Source organism: Cyprinus carpio, chromosome A24 (genome assembly GCF_018340385.1).
Source record: "Cyprinus carpio isolate SPL01 chromosome A24, ASM1834038v1, whole genome shotgun sequence".
In the NCBI taxonomy this organism is placed as follows: Eukaryota; Metazoa; Chordata; class Actinopteri; order Cypriniformes; family Cyprinidae; genus Cyprinus; species Cyprinus carpio.
In genome coordinates this window covers 14,333,913-14,351,362 of record NC_056595.1, presented here as the reverse complement: position 1 = coordinate 14,351,362, position 17,450 = coordinate 14,333,913, and the positions used below count along the sequence as shown (strand labels likewise).

The 17,450-nt window shown below is 37.2% G+C and overlaps 1 protein-coding gene across 1 annotated transcript in view; it reads right to left on the bottom strand.

Annotated features, from left to right (window-relative positions):
• The window catches only part of LOC109067463 (phosphatidylinositol 3,4,5-trisphosphate-dependent Rac exchanger 2 protein-like), a 111,661-nt gene that overhangs the window by 78,953 nt on the left and 15,258 nt on the right, over nt 1-17,450 (bottom strand). Inside the window, exons 2-6 of the mRNA XM_042714277.1 lie at nt 11,583-11,654; nt 9,967-10,089; nt 9,346-9,450; nt 5,675-5,776; nt 4,496-4,657 (exon numbers count right to left, since the gene is read on the bottom strand). Coding sequence (XP_042570211.1) covers nt 4,496-4,657; nt 5,675-5,776; nt 9,346-9,450; nt 9,967-10,089; nt 11,583-11,654 — 564 coding nt within the window. The remainder of the gene's footprint in view (nt 1-4,495; nt 4,658-5,674; nt 5,777-9,345; nt 9,451-9,966; nt 10,090-11,582; nt 11,655-17,450) is intronic.

The window sequence follows — 17,450 nt, the reverse complement described above, 5'->3', positions numbered from 1 at the left end:
AGTTTTAGCATTTTGTTGTTTTTTTCTTATTTTTATTAGTTTTCTTTTTTTTTATGTCTATATATATAGTTCTATATTTTGTTTCTAAAATAAAATGTACACTTTTTATTTTATACTTCATTTTAGTTAATGTTTATTTTGTTTCAAGTAACAAGTTTTTTTATGGTTTTAGTTTTAGTTTTAGTTATTTTTTTCTTGAAAATGTTATTCCCTGTTCTACAGCTGCTATATAATGCCTTACAATTTTTCCCATTCATTTGTTCATGCAAGTGGTCCATCCCTTATACTGCTCTGTCCCATACTTTGTCTTGTTTCCGAGAGTGCTCTTGGTCAGTAGAGTCTCATGAACACTGCTTCATAAGACCTGCTGTGAAGGACACACAGCTGTGCAGGAGGTCAACAACAACGAGCAACCAGCCGCTTCTGGACTCTACTGTGGAAAAACTACTCTCTCTGATCCCATCTCCACCCACAGCCTGTGAGAACAGACAACCTCTTCCTCTTCCTCCAAATCTAGAACACATATTAATGCACTGATGCATTTCACATTTAATGGGGGCTGAAGTTCATGATTACGAAGCAAATCGTATAGATTATTTGCTTTCACTGTAGGTGTGCATCCCATCAAAGGCCTAGTTTCAAGGACATGAAGTAACAGGAAAGCAAAAGGCCAGTAATGAAGCACAGACGGCTAAAATAGAAATAGGAACTGCTTCCAAAAGGTCACCGTGTACTTCATTAAAGCGGTTTTGGAATGGTCACTGCACTCCGAACAGTACGTACCACTAAATGGTGCACAGAAATTTCCCCATAATATTATAAAGTGACAGCTCTGGCCACACAGACCAAATGCATATAATTTCTCGCCTACCAGAAGGGTGTGACGGCTCAGATATGTGTTACAGACAGAAACAATCTCGCAGGGAAATTGTAGATGTTAAAACAAAATTCAGTCAACATCATTTTCGAAACCCATGTCTGTCTGTTATAAAACATTCCACTATATTTCCCTTGTAAAATCTAACCGCCTGTTTTTCATTCTGCGGTATGTTTATACAATGGTTGATGTGGACAGAGAAACCTGGCTAGGATCATTTCAACACGCACCCTGAATGCTCGAACAACACAGCCTTTGTTTTGCTAAATTTCTTCTTAAAACACAAGGACATGTGCAAGGCTGCTAGGCTCAAATGCAAAAGTCCCACTTATTCGTTTAAAAATAGTTGCGGTCATTGCTGTTTAATCTCTAAATATGCGAGACTTGAACTTATTACGACTGCTTACAAATTCATTTACTTGCATTCTTGAATACGATATGACTCAGCGATTCATGAAGCAGATGGGTAAACAGATTCAAAAGAATGTAAGCATAAACGCTGTCCTCTGTATCGCAATCTGCAATATACAGTTAAAAATAGATCCAAAGCCTGCTGTGAAGTGTTCATTCTGAAATTAGAAAGGGTTGAGGCTAAATTTGAGTGCTACAGGAAGATGTACGTGAGACAGTTAAACTCAGCACTCATTAGACTTTCGTGGTTAACACACTGACAAGTGTTAACTCAGTCTAGTGCCACCATGCCACACAGCAACACCCACACTCACAAAACCCAGACTTCTGGACTCTGTTGAAGTCATAAATAAATAAATTAATTAAATTAAACCAAAGTGCCATCATTTGCTCTACCTACGTGATTTCCTTCTTCTGTGGAACATAAAAATATTTAATAGGCATACAGTGAATGGTACCCAGAGCCTGTCAAACTCCAAAATTACAAAGAAAACACCCTAAAAGCACTGTAAAATTAGACCATTCGATTCCTACATCCCAAATGTTCTGACATCATATGCTAGGTTATAGTGAGGAAAATACTCATTCATTATTCAATGCCATAATTTTCAAATCTCATTCATGTTCCCATATTACTGTATGCCACTCCAAGTTTGATGTCTCTGCTTCCAAACATAAAATGTTTTCATGTGATACATTTGAATATGTGCATATGCAAATGAGACTAATAAGCTACAATTCAAAAGTTTGGGGTCTAAAGATTTTTCATGTTTGAAAGACGTTCTCTTAAATCCACCAAGGCTGCATTTATTTGAGCAAATATAGAGTATAAACAGTAATATTGTGAAATATTATTATAATTTAAAATGAAATGTTTATTTTAATATATTTTAAAATCTAATTTATTCCTATGATGTCAAATCTGAAACGGTAACACTTTTTTAACTCTTTGATTAGAAAGTTCAAAAGAAAAGCATTTATTTGAAATAGAAGTCTTTGAACTTCAATAATAAATTTAATGCACTGTTGCTGAATAAAAATATTAAAGAGATACTTGAACTGTTGGGTTACCCATATTCTTCAGAATATCATCTTTGATGTTCATAAGAAGAAAGAAACTCATACAGGTTTGGTACAATGTGAGGGCAAGTAAATGATGTCAGAATTTTCATTTTAAGGTGAACTATCCCTATAAATACTATCATGAGCAGTTGTGTGTATTTGAAAATATTATTAATAATATAAATGATTATCATAAACATTTTGCTAAGTTCTCTTAACACTAGCTTGCTCTATTCTTTTTCTATTCTATCTGTTTTCTTTTTATGTAGTCACTCCATTGTCTAAAAGATTTCATGTCCTGGTTGAATTTTATGTCCTAATGAGTGTGAGTTCACCATATCTGTGTCTTTTATTTCACCTCTTTCTATCTTTCCCCAAAGCCACCAAGCTTCCCGCTCACATAAAACCTTGCTGGACGGGTCTGTTATATAAACCCCAAGCACAGAACCCACACTGCCCACACAATCACCGCCATTGTCACCCTTGGCCGGCAGCCCCATGCCCAGTCACATGTTATTAAGGGGGAAGTCTGGAGGATAAATGAGTTTCGGACTGCAGTTGACGGTACCTGCTGGTTACTTGATGGGTCACGTGTTGCGTGCGAAACGATGTGATGGGGCAGAACACATCTGCATGTTACACATAGTTTGTGGTTAGTTTATAGAGCATTTGTGAAAGAATTTCTGCTCTAATCAACCATCTGAATATGAATAATGGCCGAGTTAATCTTGTGCTATCGTCAAGTGGCCGCTACCTTACAAAGTGGGTCTAATTAAAGGCATTGATGCAAAGAGCAGATAGCGCTGGCATAGTCTAAAGAGCACTCAGCTGAGCTGGTGGGTGGAGGGAGGGGTTGTACAGAGGCTGAAAGAATGGACGAACAAAAGAATCAAGTTCAATTAGGTCTTAAGATTTTAGGGTTTCAACAGTTTACATCAAAGGGACTGGAAAAATAAAGAAATTCATTACAACCATTACAAATCTTTAACATTATAATAAACATAATATACAAAGCAGTGTTAATATGTTTGGTCTTGGTGGAATAGATCTGCTACACTGCTGCTGCGGCAAATTAAGTACCGAGACTTGCTACTGCCAATACATCCACAGACATGCTGCTGTGAGCATGTAAGAAATACTGCTGCCGCACATATAACATATATGAAATAACCCCCATATATGACATAGATGAATTCCCCACATAGCAGATCTATACAGGTGGAGCTGGGGAAGGTGGAGGGTGAAGTTGCTGCAACTGCTACAGCAAGCACTATCCAAGAAATTTTAATGCTGAGCAGCAAGCTCATTGGCTGTTGATGTGAAAAGAAATCAATCAGCTATGCCATGTGAATGATGACGTAATTATATCAGATTGAGTTCAAACTGATCGGCCTGCGACAGAGTTTCATGACAGAACTTTGTATTTCTTTTGAACTTTCTATTCAAGTATCATTATTTCCACAAAAATATTAAGCAGCACAATTGTTTTCAACATTGATAAAAATAAGAAATGTTTCTTGAGCACCAAAACAGCATATTAGAATGATTTCTGAAGAATCATGTGACACTGAAAACTGGAGTAATGATGCTGAAAATTCAGCTTTGCGTCACAGGAATAAATTACATTTTATTGTATTATTTTAAATTGAAATAATATTGTGCAATATTATTGTATTTACTGTATTTTGATCAGCCTTGGTGACCATAAGATACTTCTTTCAAAAATGATCCCAAAGTACCTATGAAAGTCCCTAGATAGGGTTTGAGTACACAATAAAAGTCTATGGGATTTTTGCACTTTTTAGCATCTGTCAAGAGAAATCAGAAGTCTGATTGCTTAGAAAAGTAAAAACACATCTCTTCAACAAGTCACATGATTTAACGATGTTGAAAACAGTTGCGATGCTTGATATCCTTGCCAAATAAGAGTATTAAAATTATTAAGATATCTTTCTTGTCCTTAACCCAAGGATGAGTTGCACGCCAAACCCTAATAGAGAAGAGTTAACAAACCTTAATAGATAAGAGTTTAATGTTTTTTTCAAATCATTAAGTTTGCTGTAGTATGTACCACTAATAGTTTAGAAACAATGGAGTTCAAATTGAGAATCCTATCATGATGTGTGTGTGTTTTTGTGTGTTTACCTCCCAGCCCTCAATATGAGACTGCCACTCTTCCAGCACCTCCAGTTTCTCCATCTGCCTTTTGGTCTCATTGATATTGGAGCAAACGGCTTTCATCACCTGCAGCGACTCCTGCACCATCAAGTAGTCGTTGTGTTTCTTTGGGGTTCTTTTCAGCAGCTCCTAAACATCCACAGAGAAAAAAAAATCAAGCATTACATGAAAAGAAAGAAGTATAATTGCAACAAAACATGATCGTATCGTGAATAAGTACAAAGTGAACTTAACTTTGAAACAAAACTTGCCATTGACCGATGGAGCTACCAAAGCTAGAGGCTATGTTTTTTGAAGAATTATGGCTAAAACTGTGTTTGTGGTATGTTCAGTGTTCTTGCTACTGCAAGACGGGGTGTGTTGAGGAAGATGCTAATCTCTAAACCAAGTCTAAACACAAGTGTTCTGCCTCATCAGTTTAATTCTGCCGCTCACATTTAAATGTCTAAGATATCTGAGCAACCACAGATGCCTATCGCTGGTATTTAGCGAGAGGGGCCGTGGCGGCTCCGACTGTGAGAAGCTCAGTGAATATGCCAGAAATTATGGTCTTATTACATGAACTAGCTCTTGTGGGTGTTTACAGTAAATGGTTTAAAAATCAATGTTTTGGGTTCAAGAACAGCCACGAAACATTACCTATGAGCCTGGCAACAGATGAAACTCAGAGTGTAAATAATGGCTTGTAAAATTCTTGTTAATTTTCCATGTAAATGTACAAAATAATTGCAACACTCTGACATTTCACCAAAAACATTTGAGTTTAGTGTGTTATTTATTTTAAAAACAAAATTATATTAAAAAGCAATACAATGATCAGAATAACAAATATGAAAATTAAACATCTCTTTCTTTATTAATTATACATTGATCAGAATACCAGATATGAAATTTTAACATCTCTTTCTTTATTAATTATTTGATTAATATGTTTATATGTAATATTTAATCAATATTTGATATCAATCAATAAATAATAAAACATTTTCAAAATCATTTAGAAAAAAATTAAATTATAATACATTTTAAAAATATATAACTGTTAATGTATTACAAATTATTTCCAGGAATTATCATTCATGCAAAATTATGAGGTCATGTTACAATGTAGTTTGAAATGTCTATAGTTGCATAATTTGTACTCACTCTCAGGAGTAATGGATATTTACAGATCCTCTGGATGGGTGCAACCAGGTAGACCTCCAAAGGAACCTCTGTGTTCTTCCTGCCGCCCAGCAACATGCAGTTCTCAAGAGATAAACAAGCAAAAGAAGTCAGAAAATTACCGAAATGTCCCTGTGCAGTCTTTAATAACACACTATACTTGAATTTGAGTCTCAGAGGGATGGCATGTTTCCAACCAAGGTCATGGCTATAAAATTGCCATTAAATCCAATTCAATTACAGCCGTATAGCCAACAAAGAGTGAGTTCAAAGACTTATGAAGCAGTAAATCTAAGAGCGCTCGCAACCATATAGCCTACCATATAGGTTACCAACATCACACTTTCGAGAACACCAGTGATTATGTTTCTGTTTTTATATTAGCACATAAACATTTCTTAATTTTCAAAAATACCACAAACAAACATTAAGAGCATATTGAGCTTTTAATACGACAAACAAATGTCTAACAAATTCCCCTAATAAAAGCAAGAAAAAACATGTTTACATTAATGCACTTACAAGAGACACCTATAGACCAATTAATCACACTGGAATTAATGTTAAAAAATACACGCTTTTACATTTCTAAAGTAAATCCACAACATAAATCTTCAAAAATGTGAGTGTGTAGATTGTCTTTTAAATTTATGTAAGTATTTTAGTGTTATAGAGGGGTCAGCGCTTGTTTGCATTACATTACAAAAGACAGAGTGTTGAAGGACACTTCTGTCAGCTCAGCCAGAGGAAATGAATTTGTGTCGGACTCTCCAAGGAGCTCCCGTGTATCACAGGAGGTCATAAGATATAATATTACAAACACATGCCACCGGAGCCACAGTGTTAGACCTGACCTTGGCCCGGTCCTGCCCATTAATGAGCTCTCCGTCCAGAGACAGGAATAGGAAATGTGTCCAACAAAAACATCTTTATTCATGTGTTTTAATACAAATGAAGGGTAAATAATAAAATAATTACAAATAAATATATAATAATTTACAAATAAACAAAACAAAACTTTTAGCACTACAGATCAAGTACTAAAAAACCTGGTGCAGCATTTAGAGTGCCATTTATTGTGTAAAGTAAAATAAAATTGAAAAATTCTATACATTAGAAATCAAGTGATGAAAAAAATTACATATTTCAAGCTGATAATAAGCAGATAATAAGCTGCTCATGTGTAAGAACACAGTAACACGCTTCACTCTGAAACATGCAGAGCTTTAGTGTTAAACTGTCATTTAGTGTTGACAACATAAATGAATACACAGATTCTGTGATATGCTACATCAACAAATGCACAGAGGATGTTGTCCCATCCATTAATGTTAAGCCATTTCCAAACCAGAAACCATGGGTCATCGGTGAGGTGCGTGCAAGGTTAAGAGCACAAACTGCTGCCTTCAACTCTGGGGATCTAACTGCTTACACGAAGTCAAGGTATGACCTTCAAAAAACTATCAAATCAGCCAAAAGAGACTTTAGGGACAAAGTGGATTCAGAATATCATGGCTCTGACCCCCAACACATTTGGAGCAGTTTGTGCTATATCACTTACTACAAAGGAAGGAAAAGCAGTGTTGTGTCTTTGTCTGCCTCCTTACCGAATGAGTTCAATACATTCTATGCTTGCTTTGCAACACATTCCCTGCTGTGAAAATACCTGCTGACCTTGACACCTGCCCTTTGGTTCTAACCACACTCAAAGTGAGTAAGGCATTCAAGACAGTCAACGGCCAGAAAGCTCCCAGTCCAGATGGCATCCACGGACATGTCCTGAGGGCCTGCGGTGTCCAGTTAGCAGATGTCTTCACCAACATCTTCAACGTCTCCTTGAGACTGACAGTGATCCCCACATGCTTCAAGCATACCACCATCACCCCTGTTCCCAAAAAAACAACTGTCTCCTGCCTCAATGACTCCCCGCCCTGTAGCACTGATCAGTCATCATGAAGTGCTTGAAACGTCTAGTCAAATCCCACATCTGCTCCTCTCTACCTGACACTCTGGACCCATTCCAATTTGCTTACCGCTCAAACAGATCCACTGATGACGCCATTGCAATGGCCGTCCACTCTGCCCTGGAACACTTGGAGGGAAGAGACACCTATGTGCAGATGGTGTTTGTTGATTACAGCTCTGCATTTAACACCATCATCCCTACCAAACTTATAGCCAAACTGAAAGATCTGGGTCCTTAACGGTCACTTATGTAACTGGGTCCTGGACTTCCTGACTGGCAGACCCCAGGTGGTTAGAATTGGCAATCACACATCCTCCTCACTCACACTCAGCACTGGTGCCCCACAGGGGTGTGTACTCAGTCCTCTCTTGTATTCCCTGTTCACTTACGACTGCTCTGCTAAGCATGGCTACAACATCATCCTCAAATTTGCTGACAATACAACTATCCTAGGACTCATCACTATCTGTAATCTACAGAGATAAAGTTAATGCAGTCACAGCATGGTGTGCAGATAACAATCTCTCAGAGCCAAGACCAAGGAGATGATCATAGACTACAGGAAATCACAGAGAGAGGGCCACGTTCCCATTCACATCAATGGAGAGAAAGTAGAGACAATTAAGAGCTACTGTACAAGTTCCTTGGCATTCACAGTATTTTTCCTGGAGCCTACACTCAGAGACCATAGTGAGAACAGCCTGTCAGCGTCTCTACTTCTTGCAGAGGCTGAAGAGGTTTGGCATCTCCTGTAACATTATGTCAAATTTCTACCGCTGCACTATAGAGAGCAATCTGACCGGCTGCATCACTGTATGGTATGGCAACTGCTCTTCTTTCGACCGCAAAGCTCTTCAGCTCGAGTGGTGAGCAGCAGATCGATCCATTCGATCACGGACAACCAAACTGACCAGAACAGCTTCTATACTGCTTAACAGCCACCAATCCTTCATCTAGAACCGGAATACATGCTGCTCTTAAGTTTATTATTTATTGTACTTGCACTGCCACTTTTAATATTCTTTCATGTAGCTCTGAGACACTCTACAATGACATTTTGGACACTGCTCTACTCGGAAATACAAAATCGGAAAACATGCTGCTCTTAAGTCTATTTATTGCATCTGCACTGCCACTTTTAATTTTCTTTCATGTAGCTCTGCGACATTCTACAATGACATTTTGGACACTGCTCTACCCCAATATTCTTATATCAGTACCTCAGGACTCCTTATAACTATTAACACTGTCTACCCTTATTGTATCTGTTTCTGCCACTTATTTGTATTTAATGTTCTGTCTGTGTTTATTGTTCTGCCTATGGTCACTGAAGTCACTCAGTATCTCAGTGCCCTCAATGTACATCTATATCCGCTTATGTATGGTCCTGTTATTATCACTGTTTGTCTGAGCCTCGTCACAAGCATTTCAATGCCCAGTTTTCCCCGGTGTTAACTATGCAAATGATAAATAAATGCCTCTTGACTCTTGATATATTTATTTAATTAAATCACAGCTTTTGCGATCTGATTATCACACTAAACTGTATCACAATTTTTTTTTCTTTTTATTACTTGTGCAGACCTAACCTCTACTGTAAGAATGACTGTAATTGTATGGCAACTAGTATACATGAATATTGTAATTCACACAAAAATGATATATAGTGTGGCAATAAGAGTCTTACCAGCAGAAGTGTCCGTACTGTCCTGATCTTATTGAGCTCCAGCAGAAGCCTCTGGGCTTTCTCATGATTCCCACAGTATTCGTCGTAAATCTGAAACCTTCCTCTCTGAGGAGAAACACAGACAAAAAACACACAAAATCACAGTCAGTCCCATACAGGAGGCCTGGAGGCCAGGAGGCCTGTTTCTGAGATTTCACTCCTCATGCCCTTCAGCGTCTCTGAGGTTTTATCCAGAGGCAGAAGGAAGATTGGGGGATCGAATGCTAGCACAACAAAGCAGTGGCTTCATCCCAAAACCACAACACAGCATTGTCATTCAAAGCACCTCTGCAGTGTTCTACCCTCACAAACAGTAAAATGATTTATTTTTGAAAACATGTGCATTGTATCCTGCTGGGGAAAAAAACTTAAACAGCCTGAGGTACTGTACTTTCCCAGCATGAACTGTTTTGGGTCCTGATTTTGGAGTGGTTTTGGCCACTTTTCAGCCTGTCAGGCAGGGAGTCCAGCTTAAACCAACTAAGACCAGCTTAAACCACGGAGTTGTTTTTATTTATTATTATTCAACAAGGATGTGTGTAATACAGTGAGAATAAGAGAGCGTGGCTGACAGAGACTTACAAAGTGCAGGAAGCAGCGGCCCACTTCATGATACGGGTTTGGGTCAGGCTGCAGAAGCTCTTCGACCATGGACAGGAAGTCCCTGTGCACAGACAGGATCTCTTCCAGGTTAGAAAACAGCACCTGTGGGGCGAACGCATGGAAAAGATTGCCTTTCTGACTGGGGGACATTGGCTGGACCAATAATACACTGCAAAAACTGAAAATGAAAACTGAAGATGTCTGGAAGTGACTGTAACTTTAAATAGCACAAGAAAACTTAAGACATTTATTAAGGCATTTATTTTGATATTTTATACCTAACAGAATCACATTCAGACATTTTAAATGTCTCTTAAGTGTCCCAAAACCTTTGGGACCACTCTATATCAAGACAAGCCAACTGTGTGCTATGTACTCCAGATATTCAATAACCCTGACCTCTGAATGACCTCTGGAGAGTGAGAATCCAGCACAAATGTCCTCAAACACAAATGTTCAGACATGCTCTAAAACATGCAAACAGCAGTCTGAGCTTGTTTACACTCACTGTTCACGCACCGCCAACCATGCTGAACATTTATTGTTTACAGCCATTTGGTTCACCCATGCACCTACCTTTAAAGAAATAGTTCACATACTGCAAATTATAAATATGCTAATTTTGTAAATTTGCTCCCTCTCGTGTCTGGAATGTCGTGATTCATCAGAAGAGAACCAATTATGTTTGATGTCACTGATGTCAAACCAGGTGCAGCGTTGTGGAGGAGAGAACTACAGCAGCATATAATAACTTAAATGATGGTCTGTTTCTCACACAAATCTATTGTCTGAAATTAAAAGGCTTACAATATAGTGCACAAGTCTTATGCAAAGTTATTTTTGTATAATTTATATAATATCATAATTTTTATTAATATGCTAAATTAGTTTTTTTATTTTAATATTTTCAGTTTTCATTTTCCTTTTAGTTTAAGCTTTAGTAATTATGTGTTTCTCATTTTTATTATTTTTTGTTTTCTATTTAAATGTTATTTTTATTTCAGTTTTAGTAATTTAAGTATTTAAACTTTCAGTTACATTGAAAAAAATGGTGAAGAAAATAACTTCAAACCTATTTTTACTCAGGAATTGCTAGTTAATTTCATATATAATTGCAAACAGCAAGCAACATACTGAATTTAAAAAAAATGTATGTAGAAACTGAAATAGTATTTATTTACCAAATGTAATCTTATAATCTTTATTTTTTTATAACTTAAAATTGCTAAGTTTCAGGTTTAAATATTAATCTAATGTTTTTATTTTATTTTATTTGAGCTATATTTCAATTACTGAAAAGTATTTTTAATAATAACAACAATACTGGTCTTATGGACCATATTAATGATACTTTATGGTGCTTTTTTAATTTTTTAAGCTCATTTACTTTCACTGTGTGGAAAAGAGCAGCTTGGGCATTTTATAAAACATCTCCTTTTGAGTTTAATGGAAGAAGAAAGTCATACCGGTTTGGAATGACATTAAGGTGTTTAAATGACTATTTATGTATTTTTTAATTAAATATTCCTTTAACAAATATAATTTTTTTTAGGCTTGAATGCACCCCTAAAACCAATAGTGTGTCCAGAACTCACCTTGACAGTTTCCTCTGTGATATTCTTATCAATTTTAGACACAGCATACTGATTGAGGCGATGAAGAAGTACCTGATGGGGACACAGGAAAGAGGAGAATGTTAACAGTCAGCAAACAACCCACAAACTGTCTCCCTCTTGCACAAGAACATCCATCTGAGAAAGACTGAGTTGAATTTCCAATTGCAGCAAGTTGGATGAAGAGGCCCTGACCGACTGAAACTACAGCCAACTGCAGCCAGCGCTAACGATCCAACATGAAATCCAATTTCTCCTCATCACAGACAACAGGGAATACATAACAAATGCAATTTACAACCTTCCCAAGAAGAAGGAGAAAGATGCCACAATACTAGGGGTCTGACAAAACAGGACTTGAAATAAAAACAACAGGAAGGAAGCGTGACTACATTTGTGAGCAGAAATAATGAATATAGTACATCTCAAGCACTGAGGCTGATGAATAGATGCGTCCACAAGTCACTTTGCATGAAGGAAATTTGAGTAAACACAAATAAATCCTATCACAAGTTAAGATCTCTATTTGGAGCAGAGAATGCTAAGAGGGTGAATCATTTCAATATAAGCTAAACTATTCACATCTTATCTGAATCACTGTGTCACACTTGCTTTTTCTAAAAAAAACAGCCTGAGATAATTGGGCTGTCATGTCTGGATTATAAACAACTCAAAGCTAGATAAATAAAAGCGGGGTATCTTAGTTGTGGTTGTACATCTCGTTGATTTATTAATATGAGTGAGGCAAATGCTGTCAGAAGCTCATTTCAGAAATGTTTGGTTTGTTAAATATGCATGCTAAATACACGGTACTTATTCAAACAAAGACTGAAAGAATGTTCTCCGAGAGAGAACGAGACGCTGCGTCCTCTAGCGGACAGCGTCTGCTGCCAGCAGGACCGGTGTGAAAAGTCAAAGTCGTGACATTTGCCAAGTATGGTAACCCATACTCGGAATTGGTGCTCTGGATTTAACCCATCCAAGTGCACACACACAGCAGTGAGAAGTGAACACACCGTGAACACACACACCCGGAGCAGTGGGCAGCTATATATCCAGCGCCCGGGGAGCAACTGGGGGTTCAGTGCCTTGCTCAAGGGCACTTCAGCCATGGGTATTGAGGGTCGAAGAAAGCGCTGTTCAATCACTCCCTCCCACCTACAACTCCTGCCAGCACCGAGACTCGAACCTGCAACCTTCGGGTTACAAGTCCAACTCTCTAACCAGTAGGCCACAGCTGCCCCCCCAGCTGTGTCTGAAGCATGTGTGAAAAAATCTCCAATCCTGGCTGGAAGTAAAAGACAGCGCTTACAGAACTTAGTTGTCCGAAGGAGACATGAAACAGGAATTGACAGACATACATCTAACCTTTCCTCAGAAAGAGACCAAGCCACTGACACCCCGGGCTGCTCACATAGCTTGGCAGTAATGGGGAACCCAGCTTCAGATGCGAGAGGGACATCCAGACCGAGCTAAAAACCCAGCTACCCTCAGATAGCTATGTTATGTGAGCAACACTTTAGCCTGATAATACATGAACCACAGACAGAGACTACCCTCTTAGAAACACTAGCAGGGGGGATAGCACAGTCTAGATAGGGGCTCCAGTACTTTAAAAAACCTAGTAAGGGGAGTTTTGAAGATTGCCAAGGCCACAGAGAATGGGCTATCTAAGGGGAGCAGTGGTGGAAAGAGTACTGAAAAAATATACTCAAGTAAAAGTACCATTTTATTCCAAAAAAGTAGTGTGAATAGAGTAAAAAGTACTTGTTGAAAAAAAAAATACTTGAGTAAGAGTAAAAGAGTAGCTTATATAAAAGAAGTCATAAATAGTGAGTAGTAAGTACTGAGCTGTCCATTCTACACACAAAGAAACCAATCAGACGTGCCATGTGAAGAATGATGTGATTATTTCAGATTTATGTGAATTATATCAGATATCAGTTAGAACCTATTGGCCTGTGCCATCTAGAGTTTCACAACAGTACTTTGTATATATTGTCAAAATGCTGAAAATATTGAGATTTCATCCCAGCACTACACGGTACAGTTCCATCATGTTGTTTTGGACATATACCATGGTAGAACTATGGAACTGCTTTGTATAAATCACGTACTACAGTATCTACAGTTTTTTTTTTTTCGTTTGTTTGTTTGTTTTGTTTCTTGATCTTGATGACTTCTTATATGGATGAAGAAATTCAAAAGGGTCTATTTCTCTAAAAAAAAAAAATGGTTACTACAAAACTACAATTTAGTGACAGTACAGAAAACAAGGCATTTCCTGTTAGCATATCTGTCTAAATGGCTGTGCTGTAAACAGCTCGTCCTCTCTGCTGAGTGAGTGGGTCTATAACACTAGGCCAAATAACCAAAGAGAGGCTCTCCACTGGCAAGATAACCACATGCAAACTGAATGTGTTGATTACAAAGCCGGGAAATAACCACTTATATATTTCATCAACTAAAATTAAACAGTTCCAGAACACTCCAAACGAAAAACCAAATGAATGGGCGAATAAGGAAAGAGGTAATGAAACCCGGCTCTTGATTGCAGCTCAGCTGCGCAGGATAAGCCTCTGTGCTGATTATGTTTCTGTAGCTGTGCTCCACAGCTACACCGGCTGATTAGCAAGTCTAATGAACATACATGTGGAGTGTCAGCAAACGGCACCTTGCATTGGCTTGACATGGCTGCTGGTTTGCGCTAACAACATGTAACTTCAGTTTATATTTGCATACGATTTCATGTCATCTGAGCTTTAGAACAAGATCTGTCCCACTGCGATGAGGTTCTGCGGCTTTTAAAGAGATAGCTCACATAAAAAATTTTAAATTACTCACCCTCATGTCATTCCAAACCCCTAATACCTCTGTTCATCTTCGGAACACAAATTAAGATATTTTTTGATGAAATCCAAGAGCTTTCTGACCCTGCATAGACAGCAATGCAACTACCATGTTCAAGGCCCAGAAAGGTAGTAAGGACATCAGTAAAATAGTCCATGTGACATCAGTGATTCAACCTTAATTTTATGAAGCCATGATTTTTTGTGTGCAAAGAAAAAAAAAAAGACTTTATTTAACAATTTCTTCTCTTTCGTGTCAGTCTTCGTCATGCGTTCACGTGGTAGTAAAAATATCTTTGTGTTCTGAAGATGAACGGAGGTCTTAAGGTTTGGAATGACACAAGGGTTAGTAAATAATGACAGAATTTTCATTTTTGGATGAACTTTTCCTTTAAACTTGCACAAGTCTTACATTTCAGTCCTATCCCAAATTCCAAAGCAAATGCTAGTGTCATTAGATTTTGTCAAGATCAAAATAATTACTGCTTGCAATAGAGATTTAAGTGATAGTTGACCCAAATATCTCAGAAGCACAAAAGAAGATGTTGGTGACCAAACAGTTTCAGGTCCCACTGACTTCTGTAGTCTTTTTTGTCCATACTATGGAAGCCAATCTGACTCAGAAACGTTTGGACACCAACATTCTTCTGTGTTTCACAGAAAAAATTAAAGCCATATAACTTTGAACCAACATGAGGGTGAGTAAATAAAGACCAGATTTTAATTTTGGTCAACTATTCCTTTAAAGTTTCCTGTTTTGTCTTCAGTCAGTAAAAAAAAAAAAAAAAAACTGATTCCAGAACCCATTGAGCATAAGTCTTGGGTCACTAAGGAACTTCAGGGTGGAAAGGTGGATGTCATCCAAGAAGACTGCAGGAAAAAACAACTTGTCCTTTTCAAAGAACACGTCACAGGTATGCAGTCCAAAACACTTCCAAACTCATGGATGTGAACCACATGCAGACAAACTCACATTCACCTGCTGGCCACTGTCTCGTCTTCTTCAGCTTCAGACGGAAGCTTGCTGCAGTAAATCCAGCCTTTATTAGACAGCTAGATGACCGAATATGAGAGCACTCTGAACCTGCACCAAGCCATGAATTCATACTCATACTAATATCTTCACCAGGAACAGTAAATCCAGCATGGTTTTATTTAACATCTTATAGAAAAATATTCAGACTGAATGCAAATTATAAGGGTCTTTAAGGGGGTCTGACCACCCAAATTTATGTAATTAGAATGATTTCTGAAGGATCATATGACACTGAAGACTGGAGTAATAGCTATATATAGGCAGTTCCAGTTAAATATATGAGTGTCACAGCAAAGGGTCTGAATACTTAGGACCATGTGATATTTCAGTTTTTCTTTTTTAATAAATCTGCAAAAATGTCAACAATTCTGTGTTTTTCTGTCAATATGGGGTGCTGTGTGTACATTAATGAGGAAAAAAAAATAAACTTAAATGATTTTAGCAAATGGCTGCAATATAACGAGTGAAAAATTAAAGGGGTCTGAATACTTTCTGTACCCACTGTGTATATATATATATGTGTGTGTGTGTGTGTGTGTGTGTGTGTGTGTGTGTGTGTGTGTGTGTGTGTGTGTGTGTGTGTGTGTGTATATAGTCCAGTCTTCAGTGTCACATGATCCTTCAAAAATCATTTCAAAATCACCTACTATGCTGGTTTGGTGCTCAAGAAACATTTCTTATTATTATCAGTGTTGAAAAAAGTTGAGCTGCTTAATATTTTTGTGAAAACCATGATGAATTTTTTGTGTGCGTGATTCTTTGATGAATAGAAAGTTCAAAAGAACACCATATTTGAAATATAAATCCTTTGCAACATTATAAATGTCTTTACTGTGACTTTTAATGTGCCCTTGCATAATAAATGTATTAATTTATTTCCAAAAAAAATCATACTGACCTCAAACTTTTGAACGTTAGTGCACATCTATGAATATATCTATGAATATCCTCTATTTACTGCCTCCAGGAAGCAATAAATGTAAAGTGGCATGTGTATGTTTGTATGTGTTTGAATAAGTTTACACATTTTCCGGCTAAGCAGACATGCCGGCCACCAAACTCCTACACAGTGGCTTGGGCTCATGCTCTGTTTATGTCTCGTGTGTATACATGCGTGTGTTGAAAATTACACAATGCCAGTCTTCATTGTATAACTTTGCAGTCACAATTAGAAAGGCACTACCTGTTTCCTTATGTCAGGCATCCATACCTCAAATGTTATGAGTACGGGAGTTATAGCTGTCAATGAATAGCTGTCAAAAATCAATGACAGGTTTGCACACAAGATTTCTGACACAAATCATTTACCCTCCTACCATAACTTATGTATGACAGGCAATTGACAGCCGTAGAATGTAGTCATGAAGGATAAATGTTATCTTTCTCTGCAACAACACAAGACAAGTAAAGAAATCAAACCCAAGCCCATTCAAAATGAAATAATACAAGTGAATAATAATACAAGACTAGGGATGCACTAATATTACAATTATGGCCAATAATAAATAATCTGATAATTACTTTTATGTTATTGCCAATAACCAATATTAAATTTCTATACTATTTTGTCATCACAAGCATCACAACATTATAAATGCACAGTTTAAAATAAAGTTAAAGTAGGCTAAAGAATATACTGTGTTACTAAATTATTGTTTTTGAAGATTAAAAAGAGGGCGCTAGATGATGACAAAGAGAATCTAAATGTAAAAATAAGATAAATGAAAATGCATATGATTTGAAAAAATTTTTTACATTTATTATTAGTATCATTATTATTAACACTAATTATTTAATTTATCAATCTTGTAAACCTATAGGTTAAATGATCATACACATGACCCACCCCCCCAAAATCTTCCTTTTTTCATCTGTTATTCTGCTTTCAGTGTTTTACTAATTCTAAATAAGAATAAAATAATTAAAAATTAAAACAGAGGTAGCTAAACCTGTATTACAGGGTAA